This window comes from Chanos chanos, chromosome 7 (assembly GCF_902362185.1).
Source record: "Chanos chanos chromosome 7, fChaCha1.1, whole genome shotgun sequence".
Taxonomy (NCBI): Eukaryota; Metazoa; Chordata; class Actinopteri; order Gonorynchiformes; family Chanidae; genus Chanos; species Chanos chanos.
This window is the reverse complement of record NC_044501.1, coordinates 25,532,680-25,555,883: the sequence shown is the minus strand read 5'-3', so window position 1 is coordinate 25,555,883 and position 23,204 is coordinate 25,532,680. Positions and strand designations below refer to the sequence as shown.

The window sequence follows — 23,204 nt, the reverse complement described above, 5'->3', positions numbered from 1 at the left end:
CAATATGAAATGAAGGGGAAAAGGAAGTTTTAAAAGTTCTTACCTGTTTGTTGTATTTGTTGATAGTTTGGCTACTGTACTCGGAACAATGGTCAGATCCAATGGATATGTTATCTCCAGTGCCCACGAAGGTATTGGCAGGTGGCAGGTCCTGAACAGCCTGGTGCTTTTTGCCTGCTGTGGGTGACTGCGGATGCAGCTGGACAGTGGGCAGGGGTGAGCTGGACTTGTAGTGACGGGCCAGGTCCGGACTTCCCGGCCCACCATTGACGGAGCGGTAACGGCCCATCCCTGGACTATCAGAGAGCTTCTCGTTGACACCATCGTAACGCTGTCCGTTGGGCTTGGATGCCTCCACGGTGACGATGCTACTGTACAGCAGCTGCTTGGACTTTTTCTTGTTCTTGTCCTTCTTGGGCTTCTTGCCCTTGTCATGTTGCTGTGGAGCGAAGAAGTCCTCGTGGTCCTTCTTTCCCGCCTCGTATCCGTTCTTGTTCTTGGGCCTGCAGTAGCGTGCCATGACCACCACGAGGATAATGAGGACAACCGTCATGATGCCTGACACCACGCCGATGACAATGCTCAGACGCTGCTTGCCAAGGTCATAGTTGGGGTCACCGGCGATGTCTGCACTGAGGGGCGTGCCAAGGCTCTTGGCGATCTGGGCATCCACAATGGTAGCATTAGAGAGAGTCTCATTGATGTAAATATGCACCAGTGTGGTAGTGCTCTGGGAGGGAACTCCACTGTCGTTTACCTGCACCACCAAACGATGGAGACCCAGATGTTTCTGCTCCAGTTTGCCCACCAGAGAAATGACACCCGTTGCTGCATCGATCTCAAATAGCTTGAATGGGTTGCCCCCGACGATGCTGTAACTTAGCTCGGAATTGACGCCCGTGTCGGTGTCTGTGGCCCTGACTGTCTGAACAACTGTCCGTATATTGCTTGAGGGGCGGAGCATGGCGTAAGATTTGTTGCCGGGGAAGTCCACCACCGGTGCATTGTCATTTTCATCCATCACAAAAAGCGATACTGTGGCGGTGGCAGAACGGGGTGGGTCTCCGCCATCTATAGCCTTCACACGGAACGAGTAGGTCATTTTCTGCTCTCTGTCGAATGACACAGTGGAGAAGATAGTTCCTGTGTTGTTCTCAATGGAAAAAATGTCCTCCTCTTCTTCGATGAAGAGGCTCATCTCTGCGTTCTGCCCTTTGTCCGAGTCCATTACCGTGACCATGCCGACAGGGCTGTTGGGTTGCAGGTTTTCCTTCACATAGAATGTGAACACATCCTGCATGAACTTTGGTTCGTTGTCATTCTTGTCAGCAACCAGAATCACCACAGTGGCAGAGCCCTGTAATATGGGCATTCCTTTGTCTTTAGCTATGACTTTAAATTCATAACGTTCTGTCTGCTCACGGTCCAATATGGTGTTGACACGGATGTCTCCACTGTCTGGATCGATAGAAAATATTCCGTTCACTGACGAGTCGAGTGAGTAGGCGATTTCTGCATTTTTGCCACTGTCGGCATCGTTAGCCATGACAGTGGCCACCCGTTCACCAGGAGCATTATTCTCAGGGAAGGACACCTCTACCGTGCTTTTGCTAAAGATGGGAGGGTTATCGTTTGTGTCCCCCACTTTCACCAGTAGTGAGTTGTTGCTAGAGAGACTGGGGCTTCCAGAGTCCACAGCGACAATAACAACATTGTACTCCTGCACAGCCTCATAGTCGAGCGGCGCTGATGTGTGCAGGAAGTACTTCTTTTTGTTCATTTCACCCTCCATTTCACTGGCTGGTTTTAGCTGGAATGGAACATCACCCACCACTGTACAGGTCACAATGCCATTTGGTCCCTGGTCTCTGTCTGACACCTGAACGAGTGCTATGGGTGTGTCTACCACCACATCCTCAGCCACATGTGCCATGCCATCTCTCAGATAAATGCGGCCAATCTTGCGGATGTCAATATTAGGCACATTGTCATTCTCGTCTCTGATATTGAGCACCACGGTCGCTTTGTCGGTTTTTGGCGGCTGTCCACGGTCACGTGCCATCACAGTAAAGCGCAGCTGGCTGACCTCCTCTCGATCAATCCGGTGTAGCACACTCAACCAACCCGTACTCTCGTCCAATCGCAGTAATCGCCGCACAGACTCTGTGGCTGCACCGAACACATACTCAATCTGCCCGTTTACCCCTACATCAGCGTCCACTGCCTTCAGCTGAAGAATTGGAGCGCCGGGGGAGCTGTTCTCGGGCAGATCTGCCTCATACACGCTCTTTTCAAAACGTGGGCTATTGTCATTGACGTCTGTGATCATTACTCTCAGAATAGCCTGGGAGGAACGCGGGGGATCGCCTCCATCCCTAACGCGCAGCGTTAACTCATAGGAATCGCGCTGTTCTCTGTCCAGCGCCCCTTTAATAATGAGCTGCGGTTGCTTCTCGCCATCTGTGGTGTCAGCGACTTGGAGTTCGAAAACACTGCTCCGACTTGCCCCCTCTTCAAATCTCCTCTTACCAGAGTGAGAGTCCACACTGCTAGATCCACTGGAACCCAGCCGACGCACGGAGCTCTCACCACTGTCCTGAATGAGTTCATATCTCTCTATTCCGTTCCTGCCGAAATCTCTGTCGGTGGCAGTGGGCAGGAGATAAAGTGTGCCGATCGGTCTGTTCTCCTCCACAGAGAGAGTGAGCACGGGAGAGGGGAAGGACGGAGTGTTGTCGTTTATATCTAAAATAATCACTTTGCCCTCGAAAAGGTCTACCCAGCTCTGCGCTGGACCAATAACGGACACTTCAAAATCTATAAAACATTCGTTCTCATCAAAAATCATTTGGCACTGTTGCAGTTTTTCACGGTCTATCCGCCGCTCGTTCGTACTCAATTCCCCGGTAATGTTATCTATTTTGAAATAATCAGAACCGGATTCTAAGGTAAAAGTTACTTCCCCGGATCCGGTGACGATGCCGAGATCCGAGGCTACATTGCCGATCCGTACATCGGCTGGACCCTCCTCAGCCAAGCGGTAGCGGAGCACTTGCTTCGCTGCGGGCTGACTCAGCAGCTGCAAGATGAGAAAATAGTAACAGAGATAGTCCACCGCGCCAGCAGTCCACATAGTTCCCAGTAGTTGAGCCGCTTGATTTCAGTGTAAAAAATTAAAATGTTATTTTGGTCGATAAAATGAATGAAAAGAAAAATACCTCTTTGGGGTTTTTCAAGTCCAGCGTTTCACAATAAGTGCGTTTTCATTTTTCGAATACCCCGTAGCAAGACCCTATCTTGAACTGCAGCGAATTTCAACCAGAATACCCGAGATCTAGCATACTTTTCTCCACTGCCACTGAATTCACTCTCTCCTCTGGTCACGCCACTGACAAAATTATAGCGGTCTGTCAGACTCCTGACATTAATTCGTTCAAAATGTTTGTTTTCTTTTCACATCTATCAGATCAAAAATATTTACTGATACTGTTCCGTCATTTTTTTTTTACGAATAAAAGTCATTCCCAGACTATTTCTACATTTGGTTAACAAAACAGTTCGTGGAGATGCAATCCAGAGCGATCCAAAAGAATGATTTTTACAATCTTATCAGGTCCGATACGTCTCCTTGAAAGGTATCTCCTCAAACACCGGATTAAAACGACTGGTATGTCAGCAGAGGCTGCTACCTTGGCGGAGTTTTCCGTTTCCGCACTCCGTGTCCGTCTATAAGCACCAGAAGAGCCTTCCTGTCCGTTTCTCTAAGCGGCACACAGGCGCTCGGATGCCTTTACCACCAACGACTTCACACACTTGCACACGGCGCTTTATAGTTGTCTCACTCACAGCGGAGAGAGGGCAAACTCCGCAGTACGACACAGCGAACAACGATGTGTTGGAAACTGAAGAGCATACAGTGGAGTGATGAAAAATTAGTAATAATCCAAAGCGATGAATGAAAAGTGTCTCTTGGAAATCCCAATACAAGCACCGTCTTTCTGTCCCACGACGCGCGCCGCACCTGCAGTAGAACCGCGTGTGTTCGCAGCCTCTATCTGCGGCACTCTGCGAGCGATTCACAAATGATATTGCAGTCTCTCTCGTTCTCTAACTCTCTCTCCCTCTCTCCACCCCCTTCGCGCTCCTTCCCCGTGCACGTAACCAGTGCTGAACTTGATCGCTTAGTTTAAAGGGTGACTCACAATGTGTTTGTCGAGAAGCAAGATAGACGGCGTTGTCTCCTTTTCTTCTTATTGGGGGTACTGTGTAACGTTTTGTGTTTTTACATACAATTAATAAAATAGCAGTGGTAGGCGAGTGTGTGTGTGTGGGGTGGGGGGGAGCAGTGTTTACCTATATTTTGGTTACCGAGAAAGGGCGACTTCGCTGTTGCGAGCGTTTATGAGCAGAATTCTAAGGACGATTTATTTGTTCAAGTTATGTTATGGATTGTACAAGCCACGGCATAAAGCATTTCATCGCGTGTTCCTTTGATGAGTATGCTGGTCTGGCGCGCGGATTACTGATTCAGCAAAACAGTTCTATTGATATCAGTGTCTCAACAAAGCCGAACAACGTCACGGCAATAGGCTACGCGGAAAATATCCTAGCGTGTTTGGTTAACAATACACTTTGACAGACCATATTAATGTCTCCATCGACCGTGCATACAGAAAGCTATATCGCTCTCTCCGCAATGAACTTTTGCGCACGGTGTATAGTCGTTTAATCTCCTTTGCGGTGCACTCTGCCTCATTTTAGCTCTCTCGCTCTCTGCATCCCAGCAGAAATCATTGTCTAGCCCTGAGTCCAGATGGGCTTCCGGAGATCTTCGATTCGGAACAACCGTCTTGTGGTTTTCCCGGTGAGTGAGAATATGAATGTGTGTGGTCGTTTGTGGTCAGATTCTCTGCGAGCTACGATTTCGATGTATTTGTTCTCGGTGATTTGTTTTCAGCGCTGGTCGTCCCAAGCCATGTGTATTATTGAATTTGCAATTATCACAGCTGTATACTAAAAGCTGTGTCGCAAGGGTACCACGGACAGCGACGCTTGGTGACTAGGTATCAAATTGGCTGGCGTTTTGCACTGTGACTCCGAAGTGAACCTTATTCCCCTCACGCGCCAGCACCATATATTCGATGACCAGAAATCAACTTCAGACCGTTAAACGTCTATGGTACTATAACGTCGGCAAGAGAAGCAGTCTAACGATGAACTGGTTATTAACATATGCAAGAAAGTATTACATTATCTATAGCCTACGTCTATTAAGAGTTGTTTTAAAAATTATTTAATTTACTTGATCATAGAAAACACATGTATACTTTGTGCACCATTTGTCCGTCAATTTTGAATTATTAAATAAACAAAAATGTAACAGTAACCCTATTTGCATATTTAGTTTTTAGTCAGGGACTATGCACAGTGAGACAGTATACGTATGTGTCCCTCTTCGAAGCCAGGGCTGTTTTTTTTTTTTTTTTCCCTCCAGGCATCTCGAATGACTCCGTGATCGGCAAGTTCAATGTGAGTGTAGTAACGCCACAAATTCAGTGCTTGAGTGTGGTGTGCCGCCTGCCGCAGCAGACCTCCGCCGTCCAGACTCAGGGATGCCCGAAACGCTGCTCATGAGCGCCCTCTGTCGTCTGTTTGCAGTTGTCTTAAATCAGTGGAAAGATGAGAGTTTATTTCGAGGGCAGGTGTGCCCGTAGGGGATCGCTTTGCTCTTGATGTATAGTGGGTGGATACCTTTCAGCCCTTAACGAGACGCCCACATCCACAACACCAATCCCTGCAACTGAGGCCACAATCAGGAAAAACAACTCTCCACAACACATTCTTCTTCTTCTTCTTCTTCTTCTTCTTCTTCTTCTTCTTCTTCTTCTTCTTCTTATTCTATTTTTACTACTTCTACTCAGGATGTGTTATGAGGTATTTACGGATTTATGAGTTTACACATGCTCTTGAGAGCTCTAATGAAATTTGAAGACACACATGCCATTTTTATGAAACATCTGAATTCTATTCCCCAAAATAACAGATTCAAATAGATTTTTTTTCCAGATTTGTTTGTTATGGAGAGAAAGAATGAGTGAGTGAGTGAGAGAGAGAGAGAGAGAGAGAGAGAGAGAGAGAGAGAGAATCCTTTTTAGAAGGTTGCAGATTTGAACATCCAGCCCATGGAAGAGCAGTAGCAGGAACCACAACAGATTTTTTTTTATCTTCTTTTTTCCTGATGCCAAGGAATAATAATAACTTCTTCATGTTTCCTTGCAGGAGTGTAGGAGAAGGTGTCAGTACGGTTTCAGCAGTACTTCTAATGATGAATGCATTAAAAACTGACATCAGAGGCTGAAGTGTCACTCATCCCAGAGGCTTCAGCTTGTTTTTGATTTGCACGGGCATAAACCAGGTCCATATATGTGTCTCTTTAAATTAATAATATACCCACAGTGTAAGGGTCGTTTGAGCTCTCCTGCACGAATCATCTCAGTATTAACACAGTATTGACTCATCAGTCTGAGTACTCAGTGACTGATCAGTCGATTGGCAATGAGCAGTAATGTTCTGTGAACCGTCACATGCAGGTTCCTGGGACATTTAACACCATGGGAGAAGAGTGTTAGCCCGGTCATGTTGAATATAAAAAAAGTAAATTGAATTAAAAAAACAAGTCAGATCATTTACACTTTATATCCTGAGATAATGAAAGAATTTATTTCTCTTTCGCTTTGGATTTCTAGTTCCAGGCACTGTTGTCATTTTGGTTTTGTATTAGTATTTGACATGTGGTTTCTAGAAGTTTCCCTTCACTTTCCTCCATATGCTGGTATGATTAGCATGATAACTGTCCTTCCCTGCATATGTCTTATCACAGACACTTGGTTAGATGTCTGTATTCTTTCAAGTTGTGCAGTCCTTCACGTAAAGCCGAATCGGTTGTTAAAACACACAGCAGAATCCTCAATTCAACATTTGTTCTACTTCCATTTACCCCTCCAAACTTCTATCCTTTCTCCCCTTCTTCTCTGTCCCCCTCACCTCTCATCCAACCACCACTCTGTTTCTCTCTCTCCATCTCTACAGAAGCAGTTGTAGTTGGGTAGTGATATCTGTGGAATGTTCTACCCTCGGTGTGTGGATGGCTTTGTGAGCTGTCACCACCATCTCTGTCTCCCAGGAGAATGTCTGAAAACTCCCATAAACTAGAGGAGAAAGTCACAAAACCAGTAAGCGCTCCTTCTTGAGTAAGGAGAAGGCCACTCCTGAATGGTCCTGGACAGCTGCCACAGGAGAACTGAGGGAGGTGGACTTGACCAAAAAAAAGTCTGATTCTGAGAACAGCACTAAGACAACTCTGTAAAACCCTGACACCATTTCCTTTATGTTACACTGTCAGACATTTCCTTTATGTTACACGTTCAGACATTTCCTTTATTTTACACTGTCAGACATTTCCTTTATGTTACACTGTCAGACATTTCCTTTATGTTACACTGTCAGACATTTCCTTTATTTTACACTGTCAGACATTTCCTTTATGTTACACTGTCAGACATTTCCTTTATGTTACACGTTCAGACATTTCCTTTATTTTACACTGTCAGACATTTCCTTTATTTTACACTGTCAGACATTTCCTTTATTTTACACTGTCAGACATTTCCTTTATGTTACACTGTCAGACATTTCCTTTATTTTACACTGTCAGACATTTCCTTTATTTTACACTGTCAGACATTTCCTTTATTTTACACTGTCAGACATTTCCTTTATGTTACACGTTCAGACATTTCCTTTATGTTACACGTTCAGACATTTCCTTTATTTTACACTGTCAGACATTTCCTTTATTTTACACTGTCAGACATTTCCTTTATGTTACACTGTCAGACATTTCCTTTATGTTACACTGTCAGACATTTCCTTTATTTTACACTGTCAGACATTTCCTTTATGTTACACTGTCAGACATTTCCTTTATGTTACACGTTCAGACATTTCCTTTATTTTACACTGTCAGACATTTCCTTTATTTTACACTGTCAGACATTTCCTTTATGTTACACACTCAGACGTTTCCTTTATGTTACACTGTCAGACATTTCCTTTATTTTACACTGTCAGACATTTCCTTTATTTTACACTGTCAGGCATTTCCTTCAAGTTACACTGTCAGACATTTCCTTTATTTTACACTGTCAGACATTTCCTTTATGTTACACTGTCAGACATTTCCTTTATGTTACACTGTCAGACATTTCCTTTATGTTACACTGTCAGACATTTCCTTTATTTTACACTGTCAGACATTTCCTTTATGTTACACTGTCAGACATTTCCTTTATTTTACACTGTCAGACATTTCCTTTATGTTACACTGTCAGACATTTCCTTTATGTTACACTGTCAGACATTTCCTTTATTTTACACTGTCAGACATTTCCTTTATGTTACACTGTCAGACATTTCCTTTATGTTACACGTTCAGACATTTCCTTTATGTTACACGTTCAGACATTTCCTTTATTTTACACTGTCAGACATTTCCTTTATGCTACACTGTCAGACATTTCCTTTATTTTACACTGTCAGACATTTCCTTTATGTTACACTGTCAGACATTTCCTTTATTTTACACTGTCAGACATTTCCTTTATTTTACACTGTCAGACATTTCCTTTATTTTACACTGTCAGACATTTCCTTTATGTTACACGTTCAGACATTTCCTTTATGTTACACGTTCAGACATTTCCTTTATTTTACACTGTCAGACATTTCCTTTATTTTACACTGTCAGACATTTCCTTTATGTTACACTGTCAGACATTTCCTTTATGTTACACTGTCAGACATTTCCTTTATTTTACACTGTCAGACATTTCCTTTATGTTACACTGTCAGACATTTCCTTTATGTTACACGTTCAGACATTTCCTTTATTTTACACTGTCAGACATTTCCTTTATTTTACACTGTCAGACATTTCCTTTATGTTACACACTCAGACGTTTCCTTTATGTTACACTGTCAGACATTTCCTTTATTTTACACTGTCAGACATTTCCTTTATTTTACACTGTCAGGCATTTCCTTCAAGTTACACTGTCAGACATTTCCTTTATTTTACACTGTCAGACATTTCCTTTATGTTACACTGTCAGACATTTCCTTTATGTTACACTGTCAGACATTTCCTTTATGTTACACTGTCAGACATTTCCTTTATGTTACACGTTCAGACATTTCCTTTATGTTACACTGTCAGACATTTCCTTTATGTTACACACTCAGACATTTCCTTTATTTACACACTCAGACATTTCCTTTATTTTACACTGTCAGACATTTCCTTTATTTTACACTGTCAGACATTTCCTTTATGTTACACGTTCAGACATTTCCTTTATGTTACACTGTCAGACATTTCCTTTATGTTACACTGTCAGACATTTCCTTTACATTATATTCAAATTGGTGATGTTCTCAGTCTCATATTTTAACTGAATTTCCAAACCATCATGACAGCTGGTTTTCCATGGTTTTTAAAGCATTGTTATCGTTACTGAATTTACTGGAATTTGAATTGAAACCATATGGAGCATTGTGTAAACGAATCTGTAATTCCTGTTCATGTAGAGTTGACATAAATCTCAGTCTTTAATCACAGTTTGACTCTCTGGATGTTTGAGTAGAAACTAAAAAAAAACAACAAAAAAACAGCAACAACAACAACAACAACAACAACAAAAAATGGCTGGCAATATAATACAGTTTGTAGACTTCTTCTAAAATGAAAATGAAATTACCTACATGTTCTATTTTTACACAATAAGTTTCCTATAATATTGAATGAGAAGAGTTTAAAAAATGGTCATGTATAAAATACTGTTGACTTGCTGAATGAATAATAGTTCATTTAATCTGACAGTCTGTTATTTATTATAAGTTATATGTTCAGTGTATACAGATTTACTTATCTCTATGCACCTGCTGAATTTCAGAACACACAACTCAGTGTGGAATTTCAATTCAAGTCCCAGTCTAAAATCTCAAGACAGGGTTTAGTATCATTTCAGAAAAGTCTTACGTCTGTGCTGTGATTTGGGTCTAGTCTTTCCAAGAGCTTTTTGTAGCAGTTGAGTTGGAAGTGAGGGCTTTGTAGAAACTATATAGGTACTGTAGAATTGTGTCATTGTTCAATTACCTTGAGCAAATACAAAGCCATACACACACACACACACACATATGTGTGTGTGTGTGTGTGTGTGTGTGTTGTGTGTGTGTGAGAGAGAGAGAGAGAGAGAGAGAGAGAGAGAGAGAGAGAGAGAGTGTGCGTATGTATATACTTATATATGATAACATATTTCAGAAATACCCAAAGGCCAGATTTTCAGTTAAGGTCACAGACAAACTTACCTGAAGTATGAAGGATAATTTTTTACATCAGTGGAAATGTTTCATATTTACATAGTGACATGCTGATGCTCTTACAGATCCAGGTTATGTTGTCTGTTTGAGTTGAAGCCTCTGTGTCCAGCTATACAGGAGAAGATTTTATGATGGCTGGACATCTGTGGTCCAGTCGTCTGAGCTCATCTTTCCGTTTTCATCACGGCTTTACTCTCCGCTGCTTTACAGTATGTCGCAGCTGAAGACTAGGAAAGACCAGATTAAAACATAACAGAGACATGCCTCAGCTATACTCAGAGTAAGGAAAAAATGGTGTGTATTTTCTTCCACAGAAAACATTTAGAAGCTTTCCCCACTGCAGGAACATCTCTCTCTCTCTCTCTCTCTCTCTCTCTCTCTCAAACACGCACACACACACACTCCAAAGAATTAATAAAGAATAGGACCACTGAAGAGCAATGTGTGAGACAAAAAAGAAAGGAAAAGAGGAACAGGAAGTTCTGGTGGAGACAATTGAGCTCAACAATATTTAATTCTTTTGCCCTCTTTTCATTAAATATACTTTAATCTTCATCTTGTTTTTCTCAAATCTGATCTTTTATTAAAAGAGTCTCCTGTTTTTCGTCACTTCAAGCCATCTGTGAACCTGAGTCTCTGTGGAAAGAAGAGTTTTGATTGAAATATTTGTGGGAGTGTAAGAATCTGTGTTTTGTGGCCACATAATTACACAGATAAAACAAAACCTTGAAGCCACCACAAAAAAGAAAACAACAGAACTAAAGAGACGTTTAGGAGTAGTCATTTCAAAGCATGATAATGAATTTAGGAAATTGTAATTTCCTGAAGTGTTGGTGTGCATCAAAGCTTAAACATCAAACTGATCTTAGCACTTTAATATGCTGTGAAAGCAGTCCTTTCTTGTCCTGCTCAGTTCACGGCATACTTAGCCACTCCAGATGAGACTATTAGTGACTGTTTTTGCGGTCACTAGAAGACTTATGAATCCAGTTTGTTCTTTTCCTGTTGAGAGTTTCCCCTTTACATTCAGGTATACATTATAATCATTTACACACACACACACACACACACACACACACACAAATGGTACGTCTTTCAAAGAAATGTCATCCTATCACTCATGTCATCTAGTCAGTGAAGTCAAGTTCCCTTGATGTTACATTTTGTCTGGGTTTCCCATGTTTCCTTCAAACGACGTGTTTCTATTTGAAACAGAAGCTGTGTGTTTTTCTTTTTTTTTAATTAGGTTGTGCCAAAGCAGTCGATGGCAAATATGCCCAGGCTGATGAATCCTGAAAATGGCCCTATCTCTGGTGTGATTGCGAACGCAAGTGAGAAAGAGTGTGAAATGAGAGGGCGGCTCTAAGAGACGTCAACGCCACAAAAGTCACGCTGCCGCCAAGCAAACGGCAGCCCGCTAAGGCTCCTGGGTAATCCGCCCACACTGAGTACACCGCTGACGTTCGCATGGGCTTGATCAATCCAACAGCAAGAAAAGACCAGCCAAAAGTCATATTTGATTCACGTATTTCTCCCATGTACTCATCCAACCCAAGAGCCCAGGCTTGACTAAAAAACAAAAAGACAAGCTGATAAAAAGTGTATTCAAAATTAACCTAGGACACAGAAAGAAAGCTAAATATATATATATATATATATATATATATATATATATATATATATATATATGTGTGTGTGTGTGTGTGTGTGTGTGTGTGTGTGTGTGTATACATACACACACACACACACACACACACATATATATATATATATATATATATGTGTGTGTGTGTGTGTGTGTGTGTGTGTGTGTGTGTGTGTGTGTATTTGCCATGGGAATCAGAAGTGCTTTAAAAGGATTTTAAAGGCATTTTTTTCACAGCAATCTGTCTTCATCATATGGAGTTTATGATAGTTTGTACAGAAACACAGCTGATTTGCTGAGAAGAAGATCACACTGGTTCACTGATTCAGTACTCCTCAAACAGAACTGACACCAAATCTTTAAGAATTCACCATTAACCTAAATCCATTAATTCATTTTTTCCCTACTGTCGGAGGATTGTGGAATATCACCTCCATCCTCTTCCTGCCACAGCCTCCCTAAAACCCACAGTGTGCTCCTCATTCTCCTTTCTCATGTGAGTCTGATTAAAATAAATAAATCAGTATGTGTTATGAGAGGTAGGCGTCAGAGAGCAGATCTGTTTGAGTGATCCTGGGCAGCTGGGATGGGTCAGAGCTGTGGGGATGGATAGATAATGATGAAAAGACCACTCAGTGGGCAAACCACACAGCCTACGGCTTGTTGCTTTATGCAGTGTCCTCGTGTCCCTCGTCCCATCCAACTGCCACATAAAAGATACATCAAAAGGAAAACTTAAAGAACTGTATAATCACTCTCTATCTCAATTCTCTCCATCTCCTTCTCTTCCTATTCTCTCTCTGTCTCTGTCTAACTTCTCTGTTTCTTTCTGCTCTCTCTCTCTCTCTCTCTCTCTCTCTCTCTCTCTATCTATCTCTCTTTCTCTCTTTCTCTCCTCTTCGATGTTCCTCTCTCTTACTCTTCTAACTGTACTTTCCTCCTTCTCCCCTCTCTTTCTCTCTCTGTCTCTGTCTCTATCTCTCTCTCTCTCTCGCTCTCTCTCTCTGTGCCTCTTCCTTTCCTCTCTCCCTCCTTCTCTCCCTTTCTGTGGTTTACACAGATATTTTCAGTGAGATGGTGGTTTACCCAACACGTACATGCATGCATACACACATTGGCTAATGCTGCTGTATCACTGGAGTGTGTGTGCTGAATGAAAGCATTAAATAAATCTCTGCTGATCACCTCTAAACCCTGGAGCCCTTTGTCAGGGAGACAGACAGCTGTCTGTGACTGTCCTGCCTTACAGGCACACTTTCAGATGTGATCTGTCGCTTCTTTTTCTCTCCTCATGTCACATTTCTCTGTAGACTGCATGAGCATATCAGACGTCATGTGACACCCCCCCTCCTTTTTTCCCCCTGTCAACACAGACTGTCCTGCTTGATTCAGACGTCATGTGACCCCCCCCCCCCCTTTTTTCCCCCCACTGTGAACATGCTCATGGATTTTTGTGAAGTGTAGAAGAGAGAGGAAGAAGTAAACAGTAAGTGAGGAAGGGAATGAGTGAGTGAACAGTGAGGGAGGGGGTGAGACAAAGACACAAAAGTTAGTGTGAATGAGTGAGAGATGAGATTTTTGTACACTGTAAAAATATCAACAGCTTAAGAGCTCATCTTAAATAGATGAGTTGTCAAAAACACCCTTTCAACTTAACTAGATGGGTTTGGCTAAACTGGTTGAATCAACTTTCAGTATTGCACAGTGAGGTCGGGCCTACTTCAGCCTCTGCATGTTGAGTGCCAGGATAAGAACCTGGAATATGAACCTGGGTCTCTCTGTTGGAGGGCTTTTCCGTTATAACACAAATATAAATGAGGAAATAAATGGTTTCAACAAAAATTGCTTTTAAGTGACAGTTTTTTAAAAAAGAAGGAAAGAAAAAAGAAAGAAAAAGAAGAAGAAGAAGAAAGAAAATTGTTGGTCCTGTTACGCTTAAAAAAAAAACAAACTTTTTTTTGTTTTTGCAACAAATTAAACTGTGTTCCTATTTTCTTTAAACTGAACATCTTCCAAATTACATTCTGTCTGTCAAGGAAGAACATTGCATGTGTGGGAAAAGTTTCGGTGCTCTCTGTCTTTTTTTAGGTTCATGCACTCAATTAGATAAAAAGAAGCATGTGTCAGTCATTAAAACTGTTAAATCAATAGTGTTGGTCTATTCATCTGGGATATTACAAACAGAATATGACAAACACAATATGGTGTGTTATATCTCAATGACAAGCTCACACACAGGCTGAAACAACTAAGTTATTTTAGCTTGTCAAGTATTTAACAAGTGCATGTGTAAAGCAAGTTGTGTATATATGTGTGTGTGTGTGTGTGTGTGTGTGTGTGTGTGTGTGTGCGTGTGTGTGTGTATGTGTGAGAAAATAACTCTGATTTGTGAGAATGTGTTAAATCAGATATGTGAGGAGAGAGAGCGAGAGAGAGAGAGAGAGAGAGTGAGAGAAAGCGAGAGAGAGAGAGAGAGAGAGAGAGAGAGAGAGAGAGAGAGAGAGAGAGAGAGTGCTCAGAATGATATTCCTGTCAGAAACAGAGACAAAACGTGAAGAAATACCCACTGAGTCAGACTACATTTCTATCCGATCTCTCTCTCGCTCTCTCTCTCTCTCTCCCTCTCTCTCTCATAGGTGTGTAACCTCAGAAATTGGCCCCCTCTCTCTCTTTCTTCACCGTTGGGAGTGTGTGTGTTCTGCCTGTCAAACATACTGAGGTGTTAAAACACTGTCTTAAATTTGATCTCTCATCACCACACACTCTCCTTCAGAGCACTGGAAGGACAAGCTGTGTGAGCTGACATAGAAACACACTGTCAGGTCTCTCTCTCTCTCACACACACACACACACATACACACACACACATACACACACACACACACATAGCAGCAGCAGCAGCAGCAGCAGCTCAATGAGCTCAGGTCTGAAGAAAACGATATGATATGATATGATATGATAACACTCAGTAAAATGCAATAAACCCGAGTTATGCCACAGCCCAGAGTTGTCATGATCTCTTTCAGTACAAATCTCTCTCCCAGTACAGCTTTCTCTCCCAGTACAGCACAGAAACACTTGACTGAACTCCAGAGCCATTCCTGTCTCTCCCAGAGGACCGAACTCCAGTAAAGTGCTGGTCAACATATTCAGGCATCTTTTTATAATAGTGGAGGTGGTGTGAGTGTGTCTGAGTGTGTTAAAGGCCCTGGTACTATCACTGGCAAGATATGTAATATATAAAATATACAATATACAATATTCTTTTATCTGCAATTTTTTTTATCTTTCTCTCTCCAATTGCACTTCAACTGGGAATTAAGGTTAAGATACTTTCATTTCAAAAAATATCTTCAAGAAAGGATAAGGGACGAGATCATGTTTCCTAAAATGTAAGAGAATGTTTGAGGTGATATAGTAGCTTAGGGGTGCTGCTGTGCTGATAAAAACCAAACAACAAACAAACAAACAACAAACAAAACAAAACAGGCAGCAGTGGGAGAGAAGGGGGGTAAAAGGGGCTAGTGGCAGTGTTCTCACACTGAGTGTGTGTGTGTGTGTGTGTGTGTGTGTGTGTGTGTGTGTGACCATCTGTGGGGATATATTACACGGGAACAGACAGATGGTTGGGAGAGCAGAGGAGGCAATGATTCTTCTTAAAACCGACTCATCAAGCAAATCTGCGGCCAAAGATCGGAATTAGAACGATCACATGACTCATGGGCCACAGTGAAAGTGCCCAGTGCGGAGGACTGCTTAAGACAATGAGTCCATTGGCATCAATATGTATCTAAAGCCCTGATAACATCTTTGTCTTGAGCCTGATAACATTGTAAAGATGCACTCTAATGACAAATCTAATCCAAATGTATTTCATTAAGAGCAAACGTGTAGGTCCACTGTGTTTTCTCTTCTGAGGTCAAACAACAGGGTCTCATCCCGTAAACAGCTGACCCAGGATGATGACCTCTTCTCAGGTGACCTGACTCTGGGTCTGGGAGAGATATGATTCCTATCACGCTCGTTAACCTGCTATGAGACGGAGCTGAGCTTTTATCTTAAGACACAGGCCTAAATCATTCGTACAGACATCATCATCATCATTATAATAATAATAATAATAATAACAATAATAATAATAATAATAATAATAATAATAATAATAACAACAATAGTAATGTAACTGGGACTTTGGGTGTGTGTGTGCAGACACGCACACACACACATACACACACACGCACACACACACACACACACACACACACACACACACACTGAGACACCACTATTTATACGCATTGGTTCTTACCCCTACATTCCTGACATCAAAAATGTAAGTATGCATTTCATTTTGATGAATTCCTCGACAGAAAATGAAGTGCAGAGACTGCTAGCATATAAATAACATTTCTCTCTTAACAAATGCATTCCACATTCTTATACCTTTTTTTCTATATTAAAATAGAAAGGATGAGACATGGGCATATGAACCTATCCCCTCGTGCCTATTGTTATCTTCCCTAGTTTCCATTCTAGTTGTTCACAGTCTGGAACCATCACATTACAGTCAGATAATGGCATGTTCTGACATGTGCAATTCACATGCTCAGCCATTAGGCCTGTCGTTTGTAAAGACGCACCTTTCATAAATAGAAGGAACCATCTGCATCTTCGGCGACGCTTTTAGTCTACTTGCCGCTAAAACAGAGCCCTGTTGCATATGCAACACCCTGAGACGAAGTTTGAGTAGGATAATCCAACTTTCCAAGACCAAAGTGTGCAATGAAGGAATGGCGAAACTTATTAAGAGACACAACACTGATTTCTAAGCAAGCCATCTCCTTTCACAAAACCGTTCTCGAAAGCTCATTTTATTTATAACAAAGGAGTAACTTGTTGCGAACAAATGAAACCCCGGTCAGTAAGCGTGTCCAGTGTGTTCAGGGCCGGTGTGCCGACCGACATTCGTATTTGCACATGGCACATCAGGACTCTTTCATTGGATTCAAAGGATAGTTGCCGACGCAGATGAAAGTGTGTTACGAGACAATGTTCATTCATATAAGGGTTTCATTATTTCACTCCAACACTGAATTCCAAATTGAGCGTAACAGGAGTTTACCATTTAAATACTGTGAACAGAATCGAAACTTTAATTATGATCGCAACACCTGTATATATCCAGTTCTAATCCTGCTAATGAATGCCATCTGTAATGTTAGACTTACTCAACATAGTCACACAGTAATTATACTGTCATCTCTGGCGTCCGCTCAAGAAAAAAAAAATCCATTTCTATTGCAGCGTTTTCATCACCCCCCGCGATATGCATTCCCTTTCCTACTTGGAAGCAAAGTTGCTCTGTTGATATCAATTTGAAGAAGAATTCATTTCACAGATTTACACGGCTTGCATGAGTAAAAATACTTTGTTCGACAACGCGGTCGTGAGCGATTCGTGAAGATTAGAGCAATCAACAGTGCGATGGATAGATTAGCTGCGAGACAAGGTTTTGGGAGAAAGGCTGCCTCTCTTACAACACATATCCAGGCAGTGTATTGACAGACAAGGGAATGTGTGGTGTCATTCTTTTTTCTTTTTCCTTAGTCTTTCTAATGCTGCTCTGAGTTTGGTAACACTTTTAAGGAACACTATGCGTACCATGCATTGTAAATGCATAGAGGGAGTTAAGACTCCCAGAGCCAACAGGCTGAGCAAGCAGGTGAAGAAAGCCAGTTCTCTTATCAGGCCTCAGCTGGACAGTCTGGAGGTGTTTTACAGTGAGGAAGATGAGGGTAAATGGACCTTCTAATACATGTTTGTATCCTTGTATTCCTGGAACACATGGACACCTTACCCACATATGTACACATATGTGTGATGTGCTATCAGTAAGCATGTGGTCAGTTCTGTTCTCTGGTCACTTTAAGGTGTGTTTACTTACCTGGTGTTCTTGATCAGGTCATTATTACATGGACTTTGTTGCTTTGTCACTTTACTATACTTTTACATGTTTACATACTTTTCTTATCACTTGATTAAAATATGTTTATCTGCACTATTCTGTTTCTGTTTATGTTTTACACTGTATCGTGTGCTGCAGCTGAGCAAATTTCCATCTAGTGATTAATAAATTACTAAGAAATAATACGTTTATGATAATAATAATAATAATAATAATAATAAAAATTATTATTATTATTATTATTATTATTATTATTATAATTATTATGTGCTATACTCTCCTATGCAAAAGCCTTTGTAACTCCTTCACATGATGACACAGGCTATGTGTATATCTGAAAAGTGAATAGTAATCGATGTGTAGTGAAAAGTAATGTGTGTGTGCCTGTCAACACTGTACAGCAAACCAAGCTACTACAGTCCTGCCAGAAAATTCTCCACTTATCTCTCGAGTGTTATCATGTCTCTTTAAGAAATCAATTCAGTTATTAACCTGCATCCAGCAGACACTGATGAATTATCAGAAATGCTTCAACTTTTTCTGAAGATTGGTGAAGATCACACAAAATCACTGCGGTAAGGACAGTTTGGGCATTAAATTGTCCGGTGATGCACCATGCACTGGAATAGAAGAAGCCATCACACTCAAAAACTCCCTCAAATCAGTGAGGACAAGTTTTGAATCTGGAGTTCCCAATAATGTAATTCACACATATATAAGAACACCAATTAAACTTCTCCCTCAATTAATTTTATATTTGATCTAGCATTTTCCAAAAGATCTGACAGTTTTTTGCTTGTTTGTTTGTTTGTTTTTAAATAAAACGAAGCCCAGGGTAGCATGTGTTAGAAAAATAGACGTAGTCTGAGGAAAGAAAGAGTTAATGTCTGTTAAAATATATTTTTAACAGTCAGATATTTTAATAGGTGATGTCTGGTATGACATTTTTCAGGTGTTACATAGTTGAATATGTAAACCGTTTCCATGGTTTCCACCCATTTCAGTCTGCCTCCATCCATTTCTGATACATTGCATGTGAACACCATTCATAGTGCCTTTGCAATTATTTGGAATGCCATTTTAGTTTTATTTAGTATATCTTGACGTGGGCTAGTTTGAGCAGAGACACATCAAAAACTTAGAAGAACATGTAACCTCTGCAGTGATTAACAGTTTTACAGTATTTTACAATCCTCCATTTACTCTAGGAAAGTATCTAACCCTCCTTAAACCACCATCAGCCCTTTGAGAATTCTGCTGAGACTCTCTTCTGGATTGAACAAGGTGTCTATGAAAGTCATTAAGCACATATGAGTGGGAAGAACAATACAGCACCATTTCCCAAGTCCTCGCATAACAGCGTGTGAGTTTGTCCAGTACAAATGTGCAGAGCATTGATAACATTACATAAGATGGACATTACACCATATGCTCAGTCAAAATCAATGACAATATGCGTTACCACAGATACAACGTCAACTCCCAATGCTTCTTAAGTGATGAAATGTATTATAGCACTTCTACCATAATACTGACATCTATAATCTATTGACTTTTCTGTAAGCTCCTCTGACACATGTAGTCCTGTCTATAGTTTGTATTCATTTCATAATGTACTGAGTCTACACAGTACACACAGTGCCCTACAGGGCCTTGTATAATATCTTATCTATAGGTATGACTCACTAACAAATTATTACTCATTAACCTTAATGTCAAATGTTATAACTCTTTACAAATGCATTAGAGAGGGTTATTAAAGCTAAATGTCTCATAAATGCATTCATAATACATTATGAATATGACAACAGGACATGACTTAGTTTACCTAATTTTGACTCCTTTGAGTAGCTCTCCGTGAAGCAATATAGTACTGCCTCAACTTTTCTCATAGCAGTGCTCTATCGCCCCCAGGGCCCTATAGTCAATTTCTAGATGAGTTTTTTTAATTTTTCTGTTATTCTTACTAGGGTGGATAAAATCCTGATCCTGGGGGACTTTAATATTCAAATCAATAACAACTCTGATTCACTTAACAAAGCTTTTACAGCTATCATAGACACATTTGGCTTTAACCAATATGTCCACGAACCAACTTATTTCAGTGGCAACACTTAAGATCTTATTCGCGCTCACGGACTAGATATATCTCACGTTGTCATCTCTCCTTACTCCGCTGCCCTCTCAGACCATTTTCTTATTACTTTCCGAGTAACTCTTCCGTTGACACCAGTTGTCTCTACCGCGGTTCGTAGCTGTCGTAGCGTTAATGCTTCTACCACCGCTGCGCTCGCTGATCTGCTTCCTACTGCTCTCAACTCTTTCAATGATTAGCACGACTTGACAGACAGCATAAATTCTACCCTTCGTAATGTACTTGATATGGTAGCACCATTAACTATAAAAAATAGATGTAAACACTTAACACCTTGGTTTAATAATGAAACCCACGCGCTGAAGCAGGTGTGTAGGAAATTGGAACAAAACTGGCGGGCAACCAAACTAGAGATTTTTCGCTTTGCATGGCACGACAGCCTGATAGATTATAAACGCGCTCTCTACACAGCCAAATCCGCGTATTACTCGAAAATAATTAACGTTAACAAAAATAACCCCAGGTTTCTTTTTGATACAATATCTAAACTTACCCAGAATCACTCCCCTCAATCTAGCCCTTTTACCGCAAACGATTTTGTTGAATTTTTCTCGCAAAAAATAGACTTAATTCGTCGTAATATTCAAATTAATTTATCAGATCAGACTGTCTGCACGCTCTCTGTTACTGCACCTAAGATTATTCAGGATGTGCACCCTTTAAGTCAATTTAACCCTATCTCTCTAGACGCGCTGTCCAAATTGGTGCACACTGCTAAACCAGCTTCATGCCTCCTTGATCCCCTACCTGCTAAACTTTACACAGAGCTTTTCTCGGTTCTTGGCCCAACAATCTTAAACACTCTAAATATGTCACTTAAATCTGGTATTGTACCCTCTTCTTTTAAAACAGCCGTGATCAAGCCTTTACTTAATGCCTCTTGTGAACTGTGGCCTATGTCAAAATGAGCAAAGCCAAATAACTGAAATATTGAGTTGAGTGGGAGGGAGGTGGTAAGGAAAAGTGAGAATTAAAAAAACCAAACCTTGACCCTGAAGCCTTAAATAATTATAGGCCGATCTCTAATCTCCTGTTTCTTTCAGAAATACTTGAAAAAATTGTAGCTGCTCAGCTGATAGCCCATATGTCCTCTACCAGTCTGTTTGAAATATTTCAGTCAGGCTTCAGGTGATTTCACTCGACTGAAACCGCGCTTACTAGAGTAACTAATGATCTTTTATTAGCCATGGATGTTGGTGCTACTTCTGTTCTTATTCTGCTTGATCTGAGTGCAGCATTTGACACGGTCGATCACACTATATTGTTAAAGCGCCTGGAAAACCAAATTGGCATTCGTGGCCTGGCACTCTCTTGGTTTAAATCTTATCTCTCTGAGGGGAAGCAGTATCCACTATAATAATGTGACCTCTGAATACCGTAAGCTTAACTGTGGTGTTCCTCAGGGATCAGTCCTTGGCCCTCTTCTATTCTCGATTTACATGCTCCCTTTGGGTGACATTATTCGTAGTTACAACATTAACTTCCATTGTTATGCTGATGATACTCGGATTTTCTTACCTATCCAGCATAATGACCGCTCTGAATTGGCTAACCTTGAGGCACGTCTTTGTGCTATTATGGGTTGGATGTCTTCAAATTTCCTGATGCTTAACGCAGGCAAGACTGAATTGCTGGTCATTGGTCCCCCTACGCATAAGCATCTTTTTAGTGATCTTACCCTAAATTTTGACAACTGCATCATCTCTCAAAACTCTTCAGCTAAAAACCTTGGTGAGATTTTTGACTCTAGTCTCTCGCTAGTCACTCATATCAAGAACACAACCAAAACTGCCTTTTATCACCTCCATAACATTGCTAAAATTTGGCCCTGTCTAAGTATAGCTGATGCAGAAACCATTGTTCACGCATTCGCCATGTCTCGCCTCGATTACTGCAATGTTCTTTACTCTGGCCTGCCTGTTTCTAGTACCAATAGTCTTCAGCTAGTCCAGTACGCTGCTGCTAGAATTCTGACCAGAACGAAGAAGTTTGATCACATTAGCCCTGTCCTGGCTTCCCTTCATTGGCTCCCAATTCATGCAAGGGCAGATTTTAAGGTCCTCTTATTAACATATAAAATTTTACATGGGCTTGCACCTTCCTACCTGTCTGACTTAATTACACCCTGTAACCCACCTCGCACCCTGCGCTCTCAAGATTCTGGATTATTAGTCATTCCAAGAGTTAAAAAGAAGTCCGCTGGCAACCGAGCCTTTTCCTACCGTTCTCCGTTCCTCTGGAATGGTTTAAAGAAGTTAGAGAGGCAAACCCTCTCAATACCTTTAAAACAAAACTAAAGACTTATCTATTTTCTCGAACTTATGCATGATATAATTTTGATTTGACTTTGTTATAGACATGTAAAGCCCTTTGAGACTATAAATAGTGATATTGGGCTCTAAATAAATATTATTACTATTATTATTATTATTCTTATTATCATTATTATTATTATTATTATTATGACATGTATCCTGATTTTTTTTTTTTTTTTGTCATGCCATAGTCATTTTTAGCTGCCTGCAGAAACTCTGTTTATAATAATTATTAAAACATACCATACCCTCACTGACAATGAGAAAAGGTAAAATTTTATTAAAAAATCTTCCACATAGATCACTGTTATTTTTCCGCCAGTGTCAAACTACATGTGTCCATAATCTGGTAATGATATAGATAAAGATATAAAATATAGAATTATCCGGTTATGGAGAGTTACAGATTGAGTCTGTAATCTCAGTTTCACAGGCTAAATTCCTGCTCTATTTTAGATGGATTTCTTAAGTACATAGTCATTTCTCCAAAGGCACGGTCAGAACAAATCATTTTCAATGGGGTCGAGTTAGAGAGAGAAACGCGGTCCCGTGGACCGCTGCACTGTGTGTGTAATACTGTCTGTGTCCTCATTCCTCCTCTGTTATGGGCAATTCTGACTCAATTAATAACCATTTGACAAGTTAATGCTGGTTTGACAAGCCAAGGGAAGCATTTCAGTTCCGTAT

At 40.9% G+C, this 23,204-nt stretch overlaps 1 protein-coding gene across 1 annotated transcript in view; it reads right to left on the bottom strand.

Annotated features, from left to right (window-relative positions):
- The window catches only part of pcdh7b (protocadherin 7b), a 110,371-nt gene extending 107,238 nt beyond the window's left edge, over positions 1-3,133 (bottom strand). Inside the window, 1 exon segment of the mRNA XM_030780643.1 lies at positions 44-3,133. Coding sequence (XP_030636503.1) covers positions 44-3,133 — 3,090 coding nt within the window.
- Between the last annotated feature and the right edge of the window lie 20,071 nt (positions 3,134-23,204).